At 46.4% G+C, this 25,601-nt stretch overlaps 1 protein-coding gene across 2 annotated transcripts; it reads right to left on the bottom strand.

Moving 5' to 3' along the window:
- Positions 1-1,032: 1,032 nt before the first annotated feature.
- LOC119381716 (uncharacterized) lies at positions 1,033-23,479 on the bottom strand. 2 transcript variants are annotated; one of them, XM_037649483.2, is made up of 4 exons: positions 23,310-23,479; positions 13,169-13,353; positions 12,294-12,473; positions 1,033-1,181 (listed from the first exon to the last, which is right to left on the bottom strand). In XM_037649483.2, the coding sequence occupies exons 1-4, from the start codon at positions 23,459-23,461 to the stop codon at positions 1,147-1,149; spliced, it is 552 nt and encodes a 183-aa protein (XP_037505411.2). In that variant the 5' UTR covers positions 23,462-23,479; the 3' UTR covers positions 1,033-1,146. The 2 variants fall into 2 exon arrangements, 1 of the variants encoding a protein (XP_037505411.2); XR_007415113.1 differs by having other exon boundaries at positions 1,087-1,181; positions 13,174-13,353; positions 23,310-23,475.
- Positions 23,480-25,601: the final 2,122 nt, after the last annotated feature.

The raw sequence follows: 25,601 nt of genomic DNA, 5'->3' as shown, positions 1-25,601 counted from the left end.
CAGTTATTTGATTAAAACAAAATAATGATAGAAGCGAAAGTGGCGCAGACACAGATGATGGACAACCACTGGCAGCCATCATTCTTGTTCCCTTCGTAGTTTGGAAGACAAGTCGGTTGATACGAAACAGAAAGAGCTGGAAATCCATCTCCAGAATTTTTAATATTCGAAGAACATCGGTCGGCGCGAGTCTGTCGTCATAGAGAGTACATATTTCCGGTCGATACCGCGTCTATTCTCAATCACCAGTGTCAGCCCACATGCAGACAATCGCTTTCAAAATAGTATAGTACGCCGAGAATACATATGACGACACGCCGTGGTAGTTCAGTGGCTAAGGTGCATGCGCATGCCAAGATCGAGGACGTGGGTTAGATTCCCGGTCACGACGGAAGCGAAATGCAAAATAAATACCCTAAACAAATCAAGACAATCGTTCTCTCTTTTTTTCGCGTTTACAGAATGACAAAGAAAGGAAAGGGTACTGAGTACCTTGCACAAGTTTGACGACATCCCATGTCGCCTCCAAATCCACAAAGAATCTCAGAGTCATAATAATTTCAGGGGTCTTACGTGCCAAACCGGGATACGATTATTAGCCACGCCGTAGTGGAGGGCTGCGGAAATCTCAGCCACCTCGAGCTCTTTAACATGCACCTGCACTGCACAGTACATGGGCATCTAGCATTTCGCCTCCATCTAAATGACCGGGATTCGTTACTGCGGCCTTGGGGTCAGCAGTTAAGCCCCGTAATCACTATAACACCGCGGCGGCGATCTCAGAGTTCTCGAACTGCGGTGGTGCACATACGAAATCGGCGCAAGCTTCGCTAATCCTACGTGCCAAGTCTTCATGTATGCCTCCTTTCCAACGCGCCCAACTTTCTACCTTACCGCAATTCACCTTCTGGGAATGCACCCTTTCTTGGAAGCCGTTTTGTCTGCGCAGTTTCCTATGTTTCCCCATACTCACTGAAAGACTAAACGGCTTGACACGAGATAATTCTCACAAAGGTTACATATTTCGTTCATATCGAGGCACTCAGAACCAGCCTGTCGCATTTTATTTCATTTGACCAACATTTTATTCCATAAGTAAAATAGTAAAAGCGATGTAGATAGTAGAACTAACGTTAATCCTCTACGTCACGGTGTTCGGGCGCATCGAAGCCTGTCCTCACCTGCGAGAGCCAGATGGAAAATAGTATTAGTGATCTTGCCTAGTAAGACTGCATTGTGTAGCGTTTCTTCGTCTCTTTTTTTTCAATCCATGCGATATCAATCGCTGACGTATTGTGTCTACGGGCTTCATTCAGGAGGACAAGAATCAGAAAATGCTCGACCGGGGCATGCTGTCCAAGACTTGTTTCTGACTCTACGATCTTTCAGTAATATTTAATTTTAAGAAACCCGCTACATATTAGCGTCGTTCTGAAAATGGTCACGAGTTGCTTTATTCGCCAATTGATACAGCTTCTTTTAGAGGAAAAGAAATTGCAAGGATCTTTTTGTAAAACATTACAAGTTTTTGTAAACGAAGCGGCGCAACATTTCTGTGAAGAGCAATTTATGCAGGTCATAACTGCAACGTTTAAATGAGCTTTCCGCGAATACGAAAATGTTTCTGATGCTTTGTCGCTGAACAAACGGTCGCAATATGACCCTACTAGTGCGTTCGCAGCTGCTAGCCACACAGTTATTCCTGTATTCCGTGGACTAGAAGATGTGTCAGCAGGGACTAAAAATCCCTACACATGACGTCACAAAACGGCACAAACTTTCACTATAAGCTGGAAATATATTAGTATGTTACTATGTAGATATGTTTGTAGCGAGAAAGCAAAATAACCGCAGCTAATTAAGAGTAATATAGTGGATTCCAAGAGAAGGCAAGCGCACCAGAGGGACGAATAAAATTAAGTGGGCAGATGAGATTAAGAAGTTTGCGGGGACAACGTTTCCGCAGCAAGTACAGGTCCTGGTTAATTGGAGAAACGTGGAAGAGGCACTTGCCCTGCAGTGGGCGTAGTCAAGCTGATGATGATGAATGTGTTAGCAATGGCTCGTCGACTGCCGTGCTACTTCAGGTGACCCGCGCGCATATATTGCGGAAGCGAGTGCTTCCCCCGGTTCTAGACGGAAGTCCGAACATGTCCAAGGAAATCGAAGGTGCAAAGCGATCAACAGTGCGTCACGCGGAGATCAAAGGACACAGCCTGCGGGGCTGGCGCGAGGTCGGCGTATGCAGAGCGAAGGCCGCGGTGTTTGAGCGTAAACACGAGCTGCGGCCACTCTTCACTGCGCGTATAGACTGCATACCGGCCTCGAGTGCCTCATTTGCATCAGCGTGAAGCGGTAAACAACTCATGAACAACACAAGCAGGCGCAGGCCGAGTTCATTAGTTGCAGGCGCCGAACTATAGCGTTCTCGAGTTGTGCGGTGGTAGCGCTAGATGCGAATTCCCTGCGCTAATAGAACGTGCCTCGGACAGCCTTCCGAGAGGGTGTTATTAAGGACGAGTGCGAGACGGCGATACGCTTCCTCAAGAGCCATTCCGCACTCCTTCAAACCGCGGCTCTGCTCAGACGTCATCACGCATTGTCTTAAAAGTGGAGTCTTTCCATGGGAGTATAGATAGGCGAGCTAGTTGGTGTAGATTCATCATTCTTTGGGGGGCGGGGGGGGGGGGGCGCAAGCACACACGACAAACGGGTGTTAGCACGGACGCAGATAATTGGGCGGCATCACTCCATGCGGCAAAAAAAAAAAAAACTTGGAGCACGCTTAAACTTCGCTTCAAGAGTAGAACGCGATAGGCCTCCAACGGATGGATGGATGGATGCTATGAGCGTCCCCTTTAAAACGGGGCGGTGACATGTCTGCCACCAGGCTCGAAGAAAAAAAAAAAAAAAAAAAGCTTCCTTGTTTCATGTTGGCCAAATACCTTATCTACATTGATTAAATCTATGTTATACCAAAAAATATAAATTCACGGTCCATCTCTCTGCCTCTTAAGGCAGAATGACCTTATTTTTCCCCCATTATTTATTTTTGTTCTTTATCTCTACTTTTCTGCCACCAATACTCTAACCGTCTCTTACTTATTTCTATCGCGGACGTGTTCAGCTTTCCATTGTTGTCCCTAAAACCCAAGGCTTCATGTAGACTCGTGCCCACACGTATACCTGGGTGAATATCGCCACATTCAATCAGTACATGTTCCATCGTTTCCTTAGTTCCCCCGCAGCATGTACATTGTTCTTCTTCGTTACTAAATCTCGCTTTATAACTACGCGTTCTAAGGCAGCCCGACCTTGCTTCAAACAGTAAAGCGCTTCCCCTTGAATTATCATAAAACCTTTCCCTCCTTATTTCGTTTTTTCCTTTTCGGTAGTTACTCAGAGCCGGCTTCTTTTCCATCGCTGTCATCCAATAAGTCCTCTCCGCCTCTCTGACCTTCCGCTTAATGCTCCTTGTTGCCATATCGCCCGCACTGCCAGCCGTATATTTACTGGTGAGCCTCCTAGTTCTTTTTCTCCACTGCGTGTCAACGCTTTTTCTATACAAATACCTGAAAACCTTCTCTGCCCATCTACTCTCCTTCATTTTCCTCAGCCTCTCTTCGAATCTCATTTTGCTCTGCGCTTCCCTCACTTCAAAGCCTGTCCATCCCATATCACCCTTTACAGCCTCATTTGTCGTCTTCCCGTGAGCGCCCAACGCGAGGCGGCCCACCGTCCTTTGATTTACATCCATTCCTGATTGCACCTCTGACTTCATGCACACCACTGAGTTCCCAAATGTAAGCCCCGGAACCATCACACCCTTCCACAGCCCTCGAAGCACCTCGTACCTATTGTATCCTCATAAAGCTCTGTGCTTCATAATTGCAGCATTCCTCTTTCCCTTTGCTACCGATGCTTTCTCTTGTACCTCCATATATCTATCCCCCTCATTTACCCATACTCCGAGGTACTTGTACTCGCTTACCCTCGGTATTTTTTGGCCCTGTATTAATACTGTATGGTCTCCGTGATCATTGAATACCATCAATCCACATTTTGTTGCACTAAATCCTAGTCCTAGAGCCTCACACTCCCTTCCGCATATATCTGCCAGTCGCTGTATATCATCTTGACTGTCCGCAAATAAGACAATATCATCAGCATAAAATAGACCTGGAAGCTTCTGCTCAACCATCGCTCCGACCTGTTTGTGTGACAAATTAAATCCAATGTTGCTACCTTCTAGCGCTTTTTTCCATTCTCGCCATGTACAGCATGAATAACAGCGGGGACAAAGGGCATCCCTGTCTCAGCCCCTTGCTAATTTCAACGCTGTCCTTGCTACTTATTCCTTCCCATTCTATACAAACTGTATTTCCTCGGTATATTTCCCTCAAAAGCTGTACACAGTCGTCACCTATGCCCACTTCCTTCAATATATCCCACAAAATTTCCTGATTAACGTTGTCATACGCCCCGGTGATATCTAGATAAGCTACGTATAAGGGCCTGTTTTCTATTTTAGATATTTCTATACACTGGGTAAGAACAAACAGATTATCGTCTAACCGCCTGTCGATTCGAAATCCATTCTGAAGTTCTCCCAAAATATCATTTTGTTCTACCCACGCTTCTATTTTTAATTTTACTGCCTGCATCGCCAACCTGTATAGCACCGATGTAATTGTTAGCGGTCTATACGAGCGAATGTTATCCTTTTCTCCCTTGCCTTTATAGATTAAGTTCATTCTACTTTTTCTCCAACTGTCTGGTATTTCCCTCTCCTGTAAGCACTTTTCTACGGCTTTCAGCAGTGCTTCTTTAGTGTTATGTCCGAGTTCGTTAATGAGGCTGACGGGAACCCCATCTAAGCCCGGAGTAGTGCGCTTAGGAATTTTTCCTTCGGCCTTCTTCCAATTGAAATTCTCTAGTAGTACATCTTCGTCGGTTGCACCCCTTTGCGTACTTTTACTCACCGGGGGAATCCCCTGGGGGACCTTTTTAAACGAATCGGCTGTTATCTTTCGGATGTAACCTAGCGCTTCATATCCTTCCAATTTATTTCCTCCTTCATCTACCATATGTTGTTGCATTGTGACTGACTTCCTACCCAGCGCTTTTAGGTGGCTCCAAAAAATCCTAGGCGCGGCCTTCTTCTTTTCGCGAATCTCTGTCATCCAGCGTTCACTTTCACCTTTAATTTTTGCCTCGACTAATTTCTGCACAATGGATTTTTGCTCTAAATATATTTCCCATATTTGGTTGACTTCGTCCTGTGGCCGCTTCTCCTTTTTTGCCTGTCTGTGCTCCCGTGATGCCTGACGTCGCATCTCGATCGCTTCCCGGATATCTTTGTTCCACCAACTTTTTGGCTTTTTCTTTCCTTTCCAACAAATGGTTTTCTTCTCTATTTCCATTTCTTTCGTGATTACATGTAGCAGCTCACTATACTTCCAGTCTTTGCCTGGTAGTTCGTCTACTTTTTCCTCGACTCTTGCGGCTATATTTGTTATTTGTTTGTCATTTAGATACGAGCTGCCAAACTTTGATTCTATGTTCTTATTTTCAGTTTTATATCCCATTTGTAATATTATGCGTTTATGATCACTACCCAAGCTGTTAATGCCTTCTTCGTCTATTCTCATCTCTCTAAGTTTGTCATATATTCCTTCTGTCATGAGACAGTAATCAATGCTCGATTGCCTGTTTCTGACTTCCCACGTGATCTGCCCCTCACACTTAGGCCCCACGTTAACTATCTCAAGACTATGTTGCTCGCAGAGATCTAGCAATAACTTGCCATTGGTGTCTGAATATCCGTCAAGGTCATGAATGTGAGCGTTCATGTCCCCTAGAAGGATTATCTCGGCATCATGACCAAATTCTTTAATATCGGTGCTTATGCATTTCACTATCTCCAGATTCTTTTCTCTGCAGTTATTGCCTGTCCACAAGTAAGCTACACCTAGCCACGTTTTCTTTCCACCTACTGTGCCCGAAACCCACATGTGCTCTGAACACGTTTGTTTCACTCTCTCCCATTTTGTTCTGCTATGAATTAGCATTCCAACCCCCCCACCTCTCCTTTCTGATGTGATCCTGTTACATCCTTCCCAAACATAATTTTCAATATGTGGTGGCTCTTCCAAGTCTCTAAGGTGTGTTTCTGTAACCGCATAAACACCTATCTGTTCCTTGTTTACCTGTCCCTCAATCTCTAACCATTTTGCCTTTTTTCTGCCACCCTGCATGTTAATGTAACTAATTGCAACACGCGCCTTCTCCCTTCTTTTACCTTTTCTCTGTTTTTTCGCTATACTACCTGTCAAAGAGTCCCCCTGGTTGTTTTCCTCAAGTTTGCGCAGCGCCGTCCGCCGCCCCAGCGGAGAGAGGGGAAAACTCCGGTAGCTGGGACGGGTCGCTTCCCATCGCGCGCGCTGAGAACGTGCTCCCCGGGGCTTTTATCTCGCATTTTTCACGCTATGGGTGCCGTTCCATCGTCGTACTTGAAAGCACGCACGCAGTCCTGCTGCATTGTGAACTGTCACAAAAGTTTAAAAATGTCGAAGAGCCGAAAACTCCCTGTCATGTTCTACCGTTTCCAATGCAAGCAGTCCGAGGAGCAGAGACGTCAAGACTGGATTATGGCAGTTCGCCGCGATGCTTTCGCGGTCTTGTCACCTTGAAGCAGTTTTTGTCGTACACAGTATTACGAACTATTAACGGGGAGAAACGCGATGGTCGTGCTCATTTGAAAGGGAAGTGCGTTTGTGAACCGAAGTTACAACAAATAGACAGCCGCTGTACGTTTCGAGATTGCGCGCTGGCTTTCCGAATCAACCATTTGTAATGTTACAGCAGCGGAGCATTTGGGCTTATTACACAACAGTTTAAATAACGTACCGTGAGTACTAAGTGTTTAATTCAGCTGATTGCGGTACATTTCCCGTCGCGGCTCCCTGTAAACAGAATTAAGCTGTATGTTTGCACTGAGCGTTTATATTGGCCTTGCATGCGAAACGCCGTGATTGCTTAGAAGGCTGAAGTGTTGCGCCGCTAAAATCGTGGTCATGGGTTCGATTCACGCATACAGCAGCTGCATTTCGATGGGAGCGAAATGCACTAACACCGGCGTACTTAGATTTACGTACACGTTAAAGAAACCCAGGTGGCCGAAATTAATTCGAATTAATCCACCACGGTGTGCCTCGTATTAATGTCATGCGTTCGGCACGTAATAAAAAGCCTTTCATGCCGCTTTGGAAACGAGCTGAAAAAAGAACCAAGGTGCAATTAAATTTTCGATGGCTTCGCGAATTCAGATGCGCTTATTATTGGGCACAAATCTCGGCATAATCATAAACATGCGCGATCCCAGTGGTTATTGTATAGTATCAGGGGCGTAGCCAGAAATTTTTTCGGGGGGGGGGGGGGGGTCCAACCATACTTTATGTATGTTTGTGCGTGCGTTTGTATGTGTGCGTGTACATATACGCAAGCAAAATTGAAAATTTTCGGGGAGGGTTTGAACCCCCCCCCCCCCTTGGCTACGCCCTGTTATAGTATGATTGCTGACCAAGCGAGCTGTCGAAACAACAAAGCGACATTCGAATAAGCGAACACGGTGCGTGATCAGGCGTCGATATTATTCGAAATGAAACACGCCTCTGCAAGAAACATGCATCGTCGAAGTGGGCATTAAATATTTATTATTTTTGTTTGCGTATATTATTATGCTGTCAAAGGGAGCTCTAAAAAAATCCAAGGCGACATTAAACTTGCGATCCGACGTTGTTATCATTCGATGCAAACCTCGGCAAAAGTGAAACTCCCACGAAACTGAACACTGCGCATTGCGATGCAGCCAGTGACTCAACAGGGCAGATGTAAATTTATGCTCTTCACACTGAGCTCATAATAAATTTAAAGCCGCACGACAAACTTGGCATCCAAGCAATTGAAAAGTTATCAATAGAAAACGCACGCGACAGCGTGCTGGATGGTTGCTGACAGCTCCGAGTATACACGACTGCCGCAACGAATGTGCGTTTTACCGGTAACATAATTACAGAACTCGCGCAGTCACCTCCCTACTCATGTTAAAGAAATGTGCCGTTCAGCATCTGCACGCACGTACGCGCTCGCACAAAACAGCATCGCCCTTGACGACCTGCTCGGTCCCCGAAAAGGTGGTCGATCAACCGTCCTCCCTGGTAAGATTCCCACCGTTAAAACGTTTTTTTTCCATCTCTGGGATCTTTCTAAACCTTCAGAGCAAGCGACACGTGAAGCTGCACGTGCACGGCGAGCAGAGAACAGCGCGTGCAGGGTGCCTGAACGTGCGGAGACAGCGCATGTCAAAAGGCTGGTGTGGGGACAGGAGCGACCGGTTTTCGCAAGAAAGGCGGCGAAACGCGTGCGCCGCAGCGCCCCCTGGCCGAGCTTGGGAGGCCTATAGCGTATCGGACCACGTGCGCATCACCTTCAACCGTGCCGCAAGATAATGAACGTTTGTGCGCGCAACATTAGCCGCTTCAAAGCATCCTATAGAATGCGTACAGTACGGTTTCGAAGTGCCCACTACGCCACAATTATTCATGTTGCAAATTCGCGGAGTACCCTACGCGTCCGTAAAGTGCCACACGCACCTGCGCAGCTGCGCACTTTGTAATGGGTGGACAGTTTTAGACCACCCACTCGTTGCGCACTTCACATGTTTTGACGCCTGGTGTGATTCTATGATTCTGTCACGCAATATTACATGCGTTAAGGAGCCTCCTCCCACTACACGACATTCTTGTAGCGTTTCTTTTTTTTTTTTTTTTACGAAGCAGCTGCAAGCATTGGTGCGGCTCCGTGGTAGAACACCTGCTTGCCACGCAGGGGGCCCGGGTTCGATTCTCACTCAGGCCGAAGATTTTTTATTGTTTATTTGCATCTATCTCGAAGTTTCGCTCACGGACAACGCCAATTTTTCGCTCACAACCAGCCACACCAAAGTCGACACCAACACCGGAGTTTCTTTGAAACGAGCTCATTAACGCGTTGGTTACTGTATGCGCCATTCTTTAGCGTTCATAGTCAGCTTTCTCAAACGATACAGTTTCGTTCTCGACAACAAGGCGTTAGTACTTAATTTTCAAGCCGCATGCGTTTAGTGCATGGTGATTCCTCCGAATCCATAGCACACCCACACATAGCAACGTGACTTTTTTTGTTTTTTTTTTCGGTGTTTTGCGCGCACCATCGCCATCCTAGAACGCCGAGCTGTCGCAGTTGTGCAGCGCCGGTTTGAAAGCACACGAATAAACAGCCGCACCGATGAATTGGAAAAACGTAAGGCTGCTTGATAATTCTTAAAATTTTTCGTTTTACCCTGACGACCCGTATCACAGCCTCTTAACAGAGGCCACGGCTGCGGCAGTATATAAAATTGCAATAAATAAATTGCTTCCCTGTCATTGAGTTCAAGGGTCCGAGTGAGGCATTAGTGCTACCAGACCCGCAGCCAGAGACTTTTTACGGGGACCGGGAGGGGGGGGGGCAATTGCTGAAGGCCTTGATTATTTGAGAAAAACATCTATTTTCATTATTTATTTACGGTAAAACACCCCCCTACGCCAAAATTCAGGATAGGGGGGAGGGGGCTAGGGCACACCCCCTGGCTACGGGCCGCTCCGTACATATATTTACATTCTTCTGTTATGATCCCATTTATAAACATTCTGTGCCCACAGATCACCCCACTTGGCACATATAAATATTTCTGCGCACATATTGATTTTGGGCCTCTCCACAGTCATATTAGATTTTTCATTGTAGACACCATTAGTCATCGATACCTCAACACTCATAGTAACGCCGTTCGGTGGCCACATTCTTCCCTTGCGCCGATAAACAACATAACATCTTATAATTCTTGAAATATTGGTTGGCTTGACAAGAAACTGGTACTCTCGCAACATTCCGTACAACACGGTGGTGTCAGTATAATGTGACTCTGCCATTATGTTTTTAAACTTCTGTTAGAACACGAAATACCAATAAGCTTAATCCTCGAACCACTTGCGTCATTGACGACGAGAAGCCATCGCACGGCCGCCATCATAGACTTTTAACATTGGCTTTTCGACACAGTGCGATATCATGGCGCTGTTGGCGAAATGAAAAGCCCGAAATTTTCTTGCGCGATCCTGCTCTGCGACCTATATGTGCTCTTACGACGACAAGAAAAGGGATGTCGTTGTATATGGAGCGGATGCAACGCGAGATGTGGAATGGTAAACGAGGAAAATATGCGGGCTCGTAAACCATCCGCCAGGAACGTTCCAAAAGTTCATAGTTGTAAATGACCTATTCGTTTTCAAACGACTTGGGTACATGTGTTATGCATACTACAGGCTCTGCGCTCTTTCACTGTCATATTTGTCGAAAGTTTCTTGATGGTTGTCATACTGTAATCCTAACTTTATCATCTCTTGGCTGCAGACACCAGTCTTCTTATTCGTGCCATCATATCGAACTGAGTTACTCGCGCGCTCAGATCTGTGCACACACACTCATACTGTTATTATGTTATTGTTTGCTTACCTGGCCCAAATGAGAAGACTAATGTATATACCGCCCCTTTTTTACCGCTTGTAGGGGGCGGTCATCTTTGGCGAGGTGGTTGCGAGTAACACCCCTGCGAGTAACACCCCTGTTTAACTCCCTCGGGTACTTTTCCCCGAAGAATGGGGTTCTCCGTTTAACTCCCTCGTCTTTTCCCCGACCATTTCGCTGAGGAAGTTAAATGGAGCTTTTGGTGGAGGGCACACGTTCCACCATTTCGCTGAGGAAGTTACCCTTTCGGAGCTTTTGGTGGAGGGCGTTCGTTCCCAGCCAGCTAATGACTTACGCTGAAAACCTCGACCAGCAAATGTCTTATGAGTACGCACCAGCAAAATCGTCTTAATGAGCTCAATTATAATTTTAAAAAATTATGCTCTTTTTTGCGTAGCGTTTTCTCGCCCTGTAGTCTAGTTTTAGTTGTATTTTTTCGGACATCAGCGCTTGCACTCTCCACACCAACGCCTCGCCAAGCCGCCGCTGTGAGCGTCGCGCCATATTTGTTTCTGCCAGTGTGAGGCGCACGCACAAGCACTGTGACAGCAATGGTGATTCCGAGCACTTCATCAAGACACAAAACTTGTTTTTGGTTGCTTTAAAGGCGGACTACACAGGCAAAAAATTGGACGTTTCGACGAGGCGCAGCGGTGCTGTTTCTGCCCCATGCGGCACTCGTCGAAAGCATGAAGCATGCCCCGACCTGTAGCACGGCCCACACATCCATTCTGGTTAAGCTCATTAAGGAGGTTCAATGCGGAACAGAGATAACGGAGTTCGGTGTGGCGTGTGACAAGGGTATAGGCGGACGAGAGGACCGCGATAGCGTCCGGTCTTTCCATGGCTCTGTTCGAATTCTGGAGCAGTCTATGATGACAGCTTAGAAGACGGCATCGAGCAGAGTCGTCCGAATAATAGAACGCGCTTGGACGACGTCTGATAGACGTGACGCTTCGTCGCGTCAACGAGAGGGGCTGGGAAAGCCCACAATATTACTCTCTTTTTAACTTATTTCATGGCCAAACCTGCGAAAACGTAAATTTATCTGACATCATAACCGCTTAACAAGTCATGGCCACGTGTTCCTTTGAGCTGGCGACTTTCTCGGAGAGTTTCCAGCCTTTTGTACGACCGCCATCTTGTTTGGACGGCAAAGTAGCTTGCATCGAACTTGTCTCAGATGCTGCCTTCGCGAAGCTCTCTATTCTGCCGTTTACGTGAGAACTGGAAGACGACGAGAAGTCATCGCAGTGCCGCCATCATAGACTTTTAACATTGGCCTTTCCACACGTGCAATATCATGGCGCTTTTGGTGAAGTAAAAAGCCCGGAATGGGACTTAAGATGGCTGCTGTCCGGTTAGCGGTCTACGGTGAGTATTGGAACACACCCCATACCACATGTTTGCCGTCAGTGTTCGCGCGCCATATGCTGTGACGTAAACAAACCCACAGAATCCGCTGGCCGTGCCGACCGGTGATAACTATAGGATCCAGATTACATACATGCTTGCTCTAAACGCGGGTGCGAGACTAAGATATGTCATGAGAGCTATATGACATTATGCTAAACGTTGACAAGCATTCGACGTACGAAAACGATGGTGTCGTTTCACACGTGGTAAAAGACAGCATTGACTCTGAAAGAAAACTGGTCATTTTCGAGACTATAGCCTGCGCTCACTCTTGAGAGGGAAGTGTTCGGCGCAGGTCTCGAGTGTCCGGTACCGGTTCCGACCCTTGAGACAGACACCGCGGTGCACCAGGCACTGGTTGGTGCTGTTGTCGAAGTAGAACCGGTAGCGGAGGTCCGCCGACAGGCACTGGCCTTCCCGCGGCGGCGCCAAGCAGTGCTCACTGTTGCCTGCATGGAGCGCACGTTGACTCCGATTAGAAGGAATTCGCACATGCTTGGCTCACGTTAAAGGGACATTAAAACAAGAATTGCTGATCTTGTGTTAGTATAAGGTACCTGTTCACAATACCAAAAACACCATCCTTGCCTCGAGAAAGCGATTGGTGAGAAAGAAAACGTGCGAAAAGGAAAGACACGCGGCGATGACGCCTTGAGGTTCGCGCATCAGCTGACCAGGATCTCAAATTCTGACGGAGCCTGCTGAGGCACGCATTATTAGTTGTCAATAAAAACTAATTACATTGTCTCCCAAGGATACAAAAGACCACATTGTAAGATTCAGGAAATATTATTTAGGTTCTAACTTTGCCCTGAGTGAAACGCCTTGTCGTTTCAGCCATTGAAATCAAAACATTGTTTTGATGGTTTACGTAGATTATACGCGTAAATAACTTGTCTTAAAGGTAGCCGCGCATGAATTCATGCCTATCCGGTCACTATAGGTCGCGCCAGTGGCAGGAGCTATTGACCAGCCGCGCATTTGGAGCAACAATATTTGCTTTCGAAAAAATCGGTGTTGCTTTGGCCCTTTAGTACAACTGAGGAGCATGGAACCGAGTAATCAGAATCGAGCAACGGTAATCAATTAACCGAGATTGCTGTGCAGTGGAAAAAAAAGTGAAATCAACGTGGAGTATAGTCACTTAACAGTTCTTGCAGCAGAACTGCTGGCACTCCTCGAGGTTGAGGAACTTGTTGTCCCCCTGGAGGCAGAGGATGGACTTTGTGAGGCGGCACTGGCCGTTGCTGAACAACACGTTGTACACCCGGTCGGCGGGCCCCAAGCAGAAACCGAAGCGAACCTCCCTGCAGCGGTGCTTCTGGAAGGCTGCGCTCAGGGACAGAACAGTGTACAGTCGTGAACAATATGAAAGGGAACACCGGAGAGTATAACACTATACAGTGGTGATGGAAAGAAACGCGAACAGCGCGGCGCGTTGTTCTCCGCAGTTCGCATTGTTTTCATCGCACTCCTACCCATAGGGGGCAATAAAAATACGCTAGAGCCGTCCTTGAATGCATCAACGATGATTGTAGTGTCTTTTTATTGCCAGCCAGGTTACGAGCCATTTGAAAAGATAAATGCGAGCAGCGGAGCGTGTATAAGTGCCACACTCTTCGCATGGAATAGAAACGCAACAGTGCTGGCACTTACCGCGCCCGCTGTTCGCGTTTCTCTTCATCGCGGTAATACACTCGAGAGCAATGTGAAAGGGAACACCAAATTCGTGGCTTACGCAGCCATTCCCGTGACGAGGTGCATGCGAATCTGGACGCAAGTCTCGTCTTATGAATACTACCACGCTTTGCAAATGCATTTAGCCACTGTGGCCTCTGAAAAGAATCTCAGCGTTCTCTTTCATATCGCCTCTCGACTGTGACACTTGGAGACCAGGAACCTTGTCGTTCCTTAAAACATGCCTGCAACGCAGGCACATTTATTAGCATCGGGCGCTGAACAGTCTGTCTGTATGTTTGGCGTTTAGATAATGATACGCATAGACGAAAATGCGCATAGACGAGCCAAGATCCTTAGCTCGCTGTACAAGAGTACGGTCCATAGGACTGTGGACAACGGAAGAAAAAGCTAAAGCAATAGGCAAACATTACAAGTCCACCCACATCGGGCATCGCAAAAATGTAAGTGAGTACGTAACGGATGTTTGACCTGGATTTTATTCATTATAGTGAATATGTGACAAGCTAGGGAAATATCCACCTACACTTTAAGGGGAAAAAGGTTACCAGTTGCTCTTTTTGGTGAGCCCCTACTTGCCACATATATATAGTCTCCCGCCACTCGCCCAGCAACTTGTCCAGCAAGCCATACTCTTCATGATATGTAACTCTCCATTAAGATGAACGAAAGAAAAGGAATTTATTAAGGACTCGCTTTTCTTTGTTTGATGCAGCCTTAGTGAAAACCAACCGACACACGTTAAAATTTAGTTTTTTTTTTCTTTTTTGAGAGTAGCGCCTCAGAAAGAAAATTAAAACTCGCCGAAAGAAGGTACCTTTAAAGATAGTTATACGTACATGTGGTAATTCAATGCTCACCAAGAAGTGTAACAGGTAATCTTTTTTTTTTGTTCCCTTAGAGTGTAATACAAATAAAATGAAATACAAGAATGCATTATAATGAGATTGCATCAATGACAGGTGAAGAAGCAGGAGGCAACAACGAAACCATAAAAGCAAAGTAAAGGCGTATCCAGTGTGATAGCAAGTGAAGATCCCTCTAAGCTAGATATTCTAGAGAACACGTGTTCAAGTTTTTTGTAAATAAAGTTATACGGAAGATAATGTGTTTTATTTTTCTCCGTTTTGCTTCTTCGCCTCAAGAGTGCAAAAGGTTATTCTACTCCTTGCACGTACGAGAGAAACAAATATAGTATAACTACAAATAAGAAATTCTCGAATCGAAAAACTAATCTGACAACAGCGACTATTTGTTGTGCATTCAACATACTGAGCATTCAATGTCTTCCGCGTGGAGTATAACGTACGATATAGTCTCGAGAGGATCAAGCATGACATTTGGCTTTAAACCTCCAGTGGCTCAGGATTCTGTTCACAATTCTGTTCTTTTGGAAAAGCTTACATCTTCAGGCAGACCATGAGCTAAACCTTTCAGAAAATGTCAAGATTGTCAAAGGAAACATAAAGCCCCAGGAGGAAATGTACCGTGAACGAATTGGAAAAAAAAATCGCCGAGACACACCATCCACACAACCCAGATGTTCAAACAATGCACCTAGTTTTACGTAGAAAGGCAGTATAAGCGGTCTAAGGGCCGACTATTCTGTCTTTTATTCTGTCGTTATGATAGCCATCCAAGGAAAAAGCTTATCTTTCTAATCGTAATTGTTTTCTATTTAGGGTCACAAGATCAAAAGAAACATGAAAGGGTGACCAGGTCGGAGCCCTTCGACATAAGAGCTTGGGGACGGGAGAAAAGAGGACGAAGGTAAAGAAGCGAGGCGAGGCAATCGCCAGGTCCATATTGTAGAGCTTTGTATCGAATTTTCTTAGCTAGGGACACCATGCTTTATCAAAGCAAAAAGGAAATACGACATGAATTGGTGTGCCCTAAATCTATATGTTACTGTACAGTAAATAAATGTAGATCTACGGCAAATTCATTGATATCGCGTCAGTACTAGTGACTACACAGTCACTACTGATGAGAAAATGTATGAAGCGTTGTCGTAACTTCCTTAACTTTCCCTGAAATCTGCAGCGCCTTCATGTGCATTTCTGTAACACTTTTGTCGGCAGCTAAGCGCAATTCGAGCCTGAAGGGTATCTCCCATCACCGATGCCATCATCGATGCCTTGCCAGTTCAAGGGTGACGCCAGGGGACCATGGGGGAGGAGGGGGGCAGCCCCCTCTTCCCAATATTCGCCTCCCCCCTTTGCCCCCCCCCCCCCGGCCCCACCTCAAACGGCAGACATCGTCAAAACTGCAGATAGTTGGGCTGTTGCTTGTATACATGCTTGAAGGAACAGCGCAAAAAACAACAGCACAGAAGAAGACGCGCACAGCGCTGTCAAAACACTACGTTTAAGCTCCCTGCCCCCCTAATCCCGCGAACTAACTAAATTGTCATCGATGCCCACATCTCATCCCCCCCCTCTCTCTCTCTCTCTCTCTCTCTCCGCATCTCAGTAAAAAAAAAAAGCCGGCAGATCCCACGCATTGTGGGAATCGAGGTAATGCGAAAGCAGCCAGCAAAGAGCTGCATACATCGTCTTGTATGTCATTGAGGAAAATGCGTGTCATGGTTTCATGTTAACTCCTATTATTTATGTTCGTCACACAGTAACGTCGCGCAATACCAACTTGGGGGTCGATCAACCTAGAGAAACGGCCGCCAGCGCACCATGAGCGTGGCCACGTAAGTCATGCTGTACATGACATGTGTGTCCATGACTTTCATGTTAACTCGTGTTATTTATGTTCGTCACACAGTCACGTCGCGCAAGACCAATTCCGGGGTAGATCTGCTAGCGAAAACGGCCACCAGCGCGCCAATGAGCGTGGGCACGTAAGTCATGCTGTACATGACATGCGTGTCATGATTTTCATGATAACCTCGTGTTATTTATGTTCGTCACACGATCACGTCAGAAGAGACCAATATCGGTGTATATCAATCTAGCGAAACGGCCGCCAGCGCCCCATGAGCGTGGCACGTAAGTCATGCTTCATGACATGCCTGTCATGATTTTCATGATAACTCGTGTTATTTATGTTCGTCACACGGTCACGTCGCAAGATACCAATTTCGGTGCATATCAATCCAGCGAAACGGCCGCCAGCGCCCCATGAGCATGGCACGTAAGTCATGCTGTACATGACATGCGTGTCATGATTTTCGTGATAACTCGTGTTATGTATGTTCGTCACACCGGTCACGTCGCAAGATACCAATTTTGATGTATATAAGCTAGCGAAACGGCCGCCAGCGACCATGAGCGTGGCACGTAAGTCATGCTGTACATGACATGGTGTCATGACTTTCATGTTAACTCGTGTTATTTATGTTCAGTCAACACAGTCACGTCGCGCAAGACCAATTCCGGGGTAGATCTAGCTAGCGAAACGGCCACCAGCGCCCCATGAGCGTGGCACGTAAGTCATGCTGTACTGACATGCGTGTCATGATTTCATGATAACTCGTGTTATTTATGTCGTCCACACGGTCACGTCGCAAGAGACCAATATTCGTGTATATCAAGCTAGCGAAACGGCCGCCAGCGCCCCATGAGCGTGGCACGTAAGTCATGCTGTACATGACATCGTGTCATGATTTTCATGATAACTCGAGTTATTTATGTTCGTCACACGATCACGTCGGAAGAGACCAATATTGGGTGTATATCAATCTAGCGAAACGGCCGCCAGCGCCCCAGGAGCGTGGCACGTAAGTCATGCTGTACATGACATGCGTGTCATGATTTTCATGATAACTCGTGTTATTTATGTTCGTCACACGGTCACGTCGCAAGATACCAATTTCGGTGCATATCAATCTAGCGAAACGGCCGCCAGCGCCCCATTGAGCATGGCACGTAAGTCATGCTGTACATAGACATGCGTGTCATGAGTTTTCATGATAACTCGGGTTATTTATGTTCGTTACACGTCACGTCCACAAGATACCAATTTTGGTGTATATAAAGCTAGCGAAACGGCCGCCAGCGCACCATGAGCGTGGGCACCTAAGTCATGCTGTACATGACAGGCGTGTCATGATTTCATGTTAACTCGGTGCTATTTATGTTCGTCACACAGTCACGTCACAAGATACCAATTTTGGTGTATATCAAGCTAGCGAAACGGCCGCCAGCGCACCATGAGCGTAGCATGTAATCATGCTGTACATGACATTCGTGTCAGGATTTTCATCTTATGACTTGTCATTTATGTTCGTCATATAGTCATGTTACGCCATACCAATTTTGGTGCACTTCGATTAACCAAGCGACCAGGAGAGCACAAGTCGTAGGCGGCTAGATAGATGATAGTAGATAGATAGATAGATAGATAGATAGATAGATAGATAGAATAGATAGATAGATAGATAGATAGATAGATAGATAGATAGATACGGTCAAGTCGCAGAAGTTCGCTAAGAAATGCTTCGCATTTAAAAAAAAACCCTGGCACCGCCCCTTTGCAGCTTCCGAGTTTGAATATCCGTGTACATGTGGCAGTATGTTCCACAATTTCTTCCTCTTTCCCCCCAAAATCTCTGCGAACAATTCAGATCAGAGTCGAATGCGCGGCAGCATACGAGTTCCGGTAGTGCAGCGCACCTGCAACTTTATAAAGAGCCAATCTGGTTCCTTTATACTTGTCACTAGAGCGGCGCTAATACGGTAGCCGCTAGTGTGCCTCGATGCGTGCGAAAACGCGCAAGAAAACGCGCATCAAGGCACCGTAGTAGCCGCACTTTCGTGGCGCCGTCTCTGTCAGAACGGCTGAAGCTATGGCAGGCGCCTCTGAATGAGACAAGCGAGAGATGGCGCTGACCGCTGCTTCATATTATTTGCGCGCGAAGTTTATTCTTGGTTCCTACGTCCACCGTGTAACAATTTTTGTTATTACCTCACCTGCGCCGAATTTCTTATGCTACTGCTTCATTTCTTGAATATTCCAACAGGTTCATCCTGCGAGAGGTTGCTCTAGTGCTTCGAAAACCAAACTCTCTCGGGCGAGCGGAATCGCAATGGCGGGACAAACAATTACTATTTTCAAGCTTAGGTACGTCTAAGCTTAATACTTTTTTAGTTGTTTGCACGTGGTAGCCTATGAAAAAAACTCTGCTGAAGCAGTTCGACGAGCCCATCAAGTCACTTTTTCATAGGAAGCAGTCGGCAATATTCCCAAACAAGTCAAAACATCACAAAAATCGCTCCGTGGAATTCTGCGTCAGAAACCAAGAGGAAAAGCGATGTACAGGGCCGACGGAAAGAAACGCGAACAGCGATGTTCGCATTTGTTTTATTGCGATAGCCATATACGGACAGTTTAGAAGAACTGAGTGTTGGGCGACTTGGTAATGCCTTCCAGATTGCATTTTGCGCGAAAAACACCCCGCTCACGAAGGGAAGAACCACGAGACGAGCGCAGACTAACAACTGAGGTTATTGTCAGAAACGACAACATATAAAGAAAAAGAAAAAAAGGGAAAAGGACACGTGGTTATATGTGTGGTTTCTGACAATAAACCTCAGTGTTAGTCTGCGCTCGTCTCGTGGTTCTTCCCTTCGTGAGCGTGTTTTTCGCGCAAAATGCAATCCGATATGGCAATCTCGGCTGGTTTTTGCCGTCGCCGTCACCGCGTCATCCCCATATATAATATATATATATATATAATTGTAGAGAAGCCTTGGGACCGGTAATGGATTACCCTCTCCAGCGCCTTCTAGTGGGGTCATCCTCTTTGGTTGCTTGAAGAAAGAACGCCCGCTCGCGCAGGGAGTTCGTGCCTTGCCGTGACTGTCGCCATTACTCATTGTCGTTGAGTGCTGTCTATTAACACCTAACAAGATAATATATATATATATATATATATATATATAGTATATATATATACACATATATACATATATAAAAGTCCATAAGAAATATATTCAGAAAAACTCTTCCGAAGAGCGGAATCGAACCATCGGACATCTCGGTCCTCAACGCGTGGCGCTAACCACTACGCCACAAAGCGCAGATCCTTCAGATAGCTAACGGCGAGCGTTATACACATACCCTTTACCACTTACTAGCGAGATGGCGCGAGGAGCGCACGGGGCGCGTTTAAAAGTCGTCGGCCAACTCGCTCGCTTCTTTGAATATTTGCGCAGGGGAGAACCTTGCCCTTCCGGTGTCTGCTCGCGCGGTAGTTGCGTTTCTGCAGCGTAGCAGCGAGTCCATCCGCTTTTCTTGCTATCGCATTAATTGCTTCGCCGTTGCGGCGAAACTGACTTTTTTTTTATCGCGCTCTTAGCTTGGCGGTAATGAAAGAACGTTCGTCTCGTGCTTGAATGTACACGGATGACTCTGTAGTGCACCTGTATTACCAAGATAGGTTACAACCACTTGGAAAGCGAACAGCGAAGAGGGTATGCATGCCGCACTGTTCGCGTTTCTTTCTATCGCTATAGTACGTGTAACAAGTGCAAGCAAATAAACAACATGAACAAGCACGATCAGAAAAATATGCATCGGTAGTTTATCAAAACCTTCAAGACGGCGGGGGGAGGGGGGACGTTAGCACCGTCTCCACAGAGGACCGTCCCTCGACAGACATGTACATGAGACTAGAATAAAAACAGAGTTCGTGACACACCAGAATACTACGGCTTACTTTTTTTTTTAATTTTCACGAGGATGTGTCTTATTCATGTATAAACAGCGCGAAAGACGAGACAAAGCCCTCAACGAGAACAAGGTACAGTCACGAATATTTGCTTTCGCCCATTTGGTTTTTTTACTATGAAACATACGCTTACAAGTACGGTTTTATCCTTCGAGCGGCGATCGAGTGGGATTCCCATTCGATTGGGGTATTAGAGTCAAATGACTTATGGCTGCTTTGACAAACCCCCTCTGTGAATTTTGGCGATGCCCAGGTGTGATCCCTGCTTCTTTTTGTGCATTATGTTCCTTTTATGCGACATTATTTACGCATGTTGTATTTTGTGTTTTCCTTGCTGTAATGCCGTCCTGCTTGGTCCCAAAGCATGGGCTGAAGTATATTACTAAAGAGGAGAGACTGCAAAAGGCCAAGCGCTGGCTTCGAACGGACTTTTATCAAACAGAAAAAGACACACACATGATTGCGCACAACCTACATGTAATACAAAAACTAAAAGGGGCCTACTGGCATCGTCACGTGTGTGGTCCAAAAATGACATTTCCCAATCAGCAGCGCTAACGACGGGGTACTTATACACTGTCAATATTTTTGCAGATGGAACGCTTCAGCTATTCCCTTGCGCAGGAATCATATGCGCGAACACGATGCCGTGCTACAAATTTCCGGGATGCAGCCGCATGCGGAACACTTTGCTGCAAATGCGACCATGCAGTGCCCTTTAAAGCTCTCCAAGACTCGCGAGACTAACGTTGAGGCAGCCACACGTAAATATTCCAACAGGACAACAGGATAGAGTATACAGAACTTTTTAAAGGAACAAAGTGGTTGTCGTGTTATACTATATGCACACTATATTCCTCAGCACACCCGCACTTTGTCGTTCTATTATTTTATCTCGTTCTTCGTCGTTCTATTTACCCTCTGGCCACGTTTCGAACACGAACAAGTTTACCCGACTTCGTACGCAGCAAAGCGGAGTATACGTTGACGCTTGCGCTTACTGTGATGCAACGCGCGAATCAAGAGAAGCCACCTAAATCTTAGTGTGCTCCATGGCCAGAGTGCCCTCGCTCGAGATTTCAGCATTGTCTTCTCAGCCACACCGTATTTCCGTAAAGGTTAGAGCGTAACCGATTACAGCGATCGCCAGGAGCCGTAAACGGCGGATCCATGTCTTCAAACGCCTATATAAGATCTAGTTATTAATTACTAGCGCGCCAACTGAATCGTGCCCAAACCTGCGTTTTTCATTTTAATGTCCTTTGGCGACATTGCGCTCCCGTCTCTTCGCTCCACCGAAGCTAAGATAATTCTTGTCTCAAACCCGACATCAATATGAGAGACGCCGTAGTGGAGAGGCTACGGAAATTTTGCCCTGCCCTTCGGTTTAACGTGCACCTAACCTAAGTACCAAGCCTCCATCGAAATGCGGCCGCCGCGGCCGGGGTTCGATTCCGCGACCTTCGGGTCAGGCGGTCAAGCACCTAAACAAGTAGACCACCGTGGCAGGTGATACCGCAGAAGCCGGCGTGCATGGTTAAAGCAGCACCACAACTATAGACCTAGTTGGAATCAGTTCATGCTAATGAAACGTGAAAAAAACAGGACGAAGCAGAGACGTACACAGGAAAGCGCTTGTCCTGTGTTTTATCTCTGCTTCGTACCTGTGTTTTTTCGCGATTCATAAGCATGGGGTAAGCACTTCACCGATAAATAGAGGGCCGGATTTTTTAGCATAAAAAAGCTCGTTTTTAGGCGCCAAAAATAGGCAGCAAAACAACGTTTTTAAGCTTCCAAAATAGTAAATATAGGCACAATAAATTTTCACATAAATGCAAATAATTTCAAACGAAGACGTGCGCGAACCTCTATATAACGACAAAAAAAAATGTTATTCCTTAAGAGGGCACAGAGGTGCCAACGTTGAACATAACCGTGCAATTATGCTTTTGTCTCGCTCGGTTCCCAGAACACGGTCTCTCCCGCGTTTCTGCACGGTGAGTCAAGTGTCCACTGTCGAATCAACACACTCCTGGGTGTCTTTTCGGCATGACTGAGATAGCAGGAGCAGACAGCTGATCGCTAAAAGACCAGAAGGGACGGATTCCTCCTCTTGACCAGTCAATGCCCCTGGCAGTGAACCCTGGCGTAGCCAGGCCGCGGTGGGCCTGGCTACCCCCTCCCCCCCCCCCCTCCCCGATACTTTCAGTTTTGCATGAGTATATATCACGCACACATACAACCACACGCACGAACATACATGATGTATAGTTGAACCCTCCCTCCTCCGAACCGAAAAACATTTGTGCCTACGCTACTGCAGTGAACACCTGAGAAAGTGAATTACAAACAAAACAAAACCTGCGTGCATCCCATCTTTCTTTCTTTTTTTGCTCTTCACTCTCCTTTCCCCTGACGGCTCTCCGCGGTCTCGCATTCGTCAACCGCTCGCGTCATGTCAGTGCGGCGACGAATGCTCGTCGGCCTGTCCCACTTCGTTGATGCTAGCGGTTGTTTCCGGCAGCTGGTTGAACTAGAGGACTAGGTTGAACCCCATAGTTCCGAACAGTCAGTGATGCGCGGTAACGTGAATAACGGTCTCAAACTGCACCCTGGAGTGAAACTTGAGGCTAAATAGTGTTCGTATAGGCGCCATGTTGAAAATAGGCATTTATAGGCATTTGTAAGCATTTAAGCACAACGCCAAAAATAGGCATTTATAGGCACTATAAAAACACTATAAAAGTCCTTTTTAGCCTCTAATTCATGCTCATATATCAAAGTGGCGCGATAGGAGCGCAAGGAACAAAACAGACATTTGCCTAAAATCCGGTCTCCACTGATAAGGTACCAAATCCGATAGTGTGATTCGACGTAACGCGACCTCATCTCGCTGCATGCTTACCGGGCGAGATACAAGCGCGCCTGCAGTCGTCCCTCGTCTCGAAGCGGTTGTCGCCGACGAGGCAGTAGCGCAAGTCGCCCAGGAAGCGCGAGCACAGGTTGAGCTCGTAGTCGAAGTACGCCAGGAACTTCTGCTCGTTGATGTCGGTGCATGGCCCGTCTTCAGCTCGCGCTTGCGGCTGTTCAGGCCGGCACCAACTGCATAGCATATTATCACGTGGTTGTGACGGTCAAGAACCAAGCAGTAAAAGCGTAAAGACTGATTTATCGTGAACTTGTGCCCAGCAGAAGGAACACTGCGCTTGCGTTCGTGTAATCATTCGTCTTTTCCGTCTGCCTTCTTGCGTCGTTCTAAATCCACGCAGCAGAAGGAAAGCTCAATATATAAGTAACACTAACAGTACAATGACAGCGTAGAGCCCGGTCGTCGGTAATCTGATCTTCGGTGAAACGCGTCGGCTTTTGTCATGCGTCATCGTACATTCAGCGTCTATCGCTGATGCTCGCGACGTTAGAAGTGATCGCGTGGCGTGCATAATCTTATCAGAACATTTGAGCTCGTGAACACATTTCACACCAGCGAAAACAGCTCGGATGATGACCCTAAGGCGGGTTTGATCCCGGCCGCGGCGGTCGCATTTCGACGGAAGCGAAATGGTAGAGGTCCGTGTACTGTGCGATGTCAGTGCAGTTTAAAAGAACACCAGATGGTCGAAAATTTGCCGGAGCCATCCACGACGGCGTGTGTCAAACCATATCCATATCATGAATCCGGAACGTAAAACCATAAATTATATTACCATATACAACAGGACACGGACGAAGAAAGATTCAACAGGACGCTCGCTGAACATCAACATGAGGCTCATTTAAGAAGTCTAGCGAGCGTCCTGCGTGCGCCTTTCTTCGTCAGTGTCTTAATCTCGCTGGCGAAATGTATTTAAGTCAAAACCAACTAGCCCAACTTCATCAGCTTAACGTAACACTCATGAAAGTTCCCATGCGTTCTGACGTGGCCTGCGCAGATGATAACACATGCAAGCAGTTTAGTCAGGAAAACCCGTTCACTGGAAAGAAAACAGTGCGTGTGTCATGTGCAATACCCGCCTGAATAAGCATGTACTACTTAGGCAAGAGAGCGCTTACCTGCCGAGTACGCTCCGTAAAGCTTGTATTGCGGCGTCTCGTTAAGTGCTGCAGTCGAGGGAGAAACAGAAGAAACTTCCTTATTTAAGGGACACTAAAGAGAAACAATGAATCGGTTCAGACCGATAAATTGTGCTCAATCAACTCTAATGTCGTTAATTTCGCGATCATAGGTTTTAATAGAGGAGAAAATGAAGCTAAAAGTTTCCTTTTTAATTTCGCGCCGAAATCTCCCCGCGTGACGTCCACGGATTTCAAAGCGTAGTTATTTTATTTTGGCGTCATTGGCTGAACAAATTACCCCAACTGGTACGTTAAGTCTATGACCCCCTCAGAGGACAATGCAATTCATTTTTTACTGATTATGAACTACGTAGTCCATAGTAGGCGCCGTCAAAGCATGTGACGTCACGGCAAATGGTGCGGAAACTTCAAGGTGGCGTCCGCCACCCACATTTTGTTTTTTCGCGTTTTCTCGCTTACTAATGTCTTCTCGCAGTAGCGTGGTGTTTTTGTTTTGGTATCGTGAAAGAGTACTTTACTAATATGAGAAAAATCGTTTTGTTTTTTAGTGTCCCTTTTTGACACCTATAGATGAGCAACGTATATTTTCAGCCTGGCCATAAGATTGGATAAAAGGGATTCCTAGATGATTACAGAGTTGAAGTCGGAAGCTGACCCGCTTCAGACGGGTGTTGTACGAAGGTGGGGGAGTATTCTCGACAGGGATATGTTAAGGGACGAAGTTGTGAATGCTAGCAGCACAATTACCCCTCAGCGCAATTCTCGTGTGCTCGTGCAATGCTTTGAGGGACAGAACTGTGGGTGTGAGAAGATTAAAAATTGGCTTCTACTTTAAAAGTAAATCGTTTTCTTATTTACCTACCCTGAATTTGTAGATTGATTGTGATTGATTGATTGATTGATTGATTGATGATTGATTGATGATTGATTGATTGATTGATTGATTGATGAGTGAGTAGTGAGGGAGTGAGAGTGCGTGAGTGAGTGAGTGAGTGAGTGAGTGAGTGAGTGAGTGAGTGAGTGATGAGAGTGAGTGGTGAGTGAGTGAGTGAGTGAGTGAGTGAGTGAGTGAGTGGGAGTCTAAGCACAACAAAGACGGAGATTTCATATTCCCATTTCTAGT

The sequence above is a fragment of the Rhipicephalus sanguineus genome, chromosome 2 (genome assembly GCF_013339695.2).
Source record: "Rhipicephalus sanguineus isolate Rsan-2018 chromosome 2, BIME_Rsan_1.4, whole genome shotgun sequence".
Lineage (NCBI taxonomy): Eukaryota > Metazoa > Arthropoda > Arachnida > Ixodida > Ixodidae > Rhipicephalus > Rhipicephalus sanguineus.
The sequence above is the reverse complement of the archived record's forward strand: the minus strand, read 5'-3'. Positions and strand labels throughout refer to the sequence as shown.

What these genes read in the sequence shown, in the direction of transcription:
- LOC119381716 (XM_037649483.2), bottom strand. Translation starts at nt 23,461, where the DNA reads ATGCACCGACATCAACGAGCAGAAGTTCCTGGCGTACTTCGACTACGA. An exon ending in GCGCGCTTGTATCTCGCCCG is followed by an intron (nt 13,354 to 23,309) that starts GTAAGCATGCAG and finishes CCCTGAGCGCAG; the next exon opens with CCTTCCAGAAGCACCGCTGC. An exon ending in TCTGCTGCAAGAACTGTTAA is followed by an intron (nt 12,474 to 13,168) that starts GTGACTATACTC and finishes CGCTCCATGCAG; the next exon opens with GCAACAGTGAGCACTGCTTG.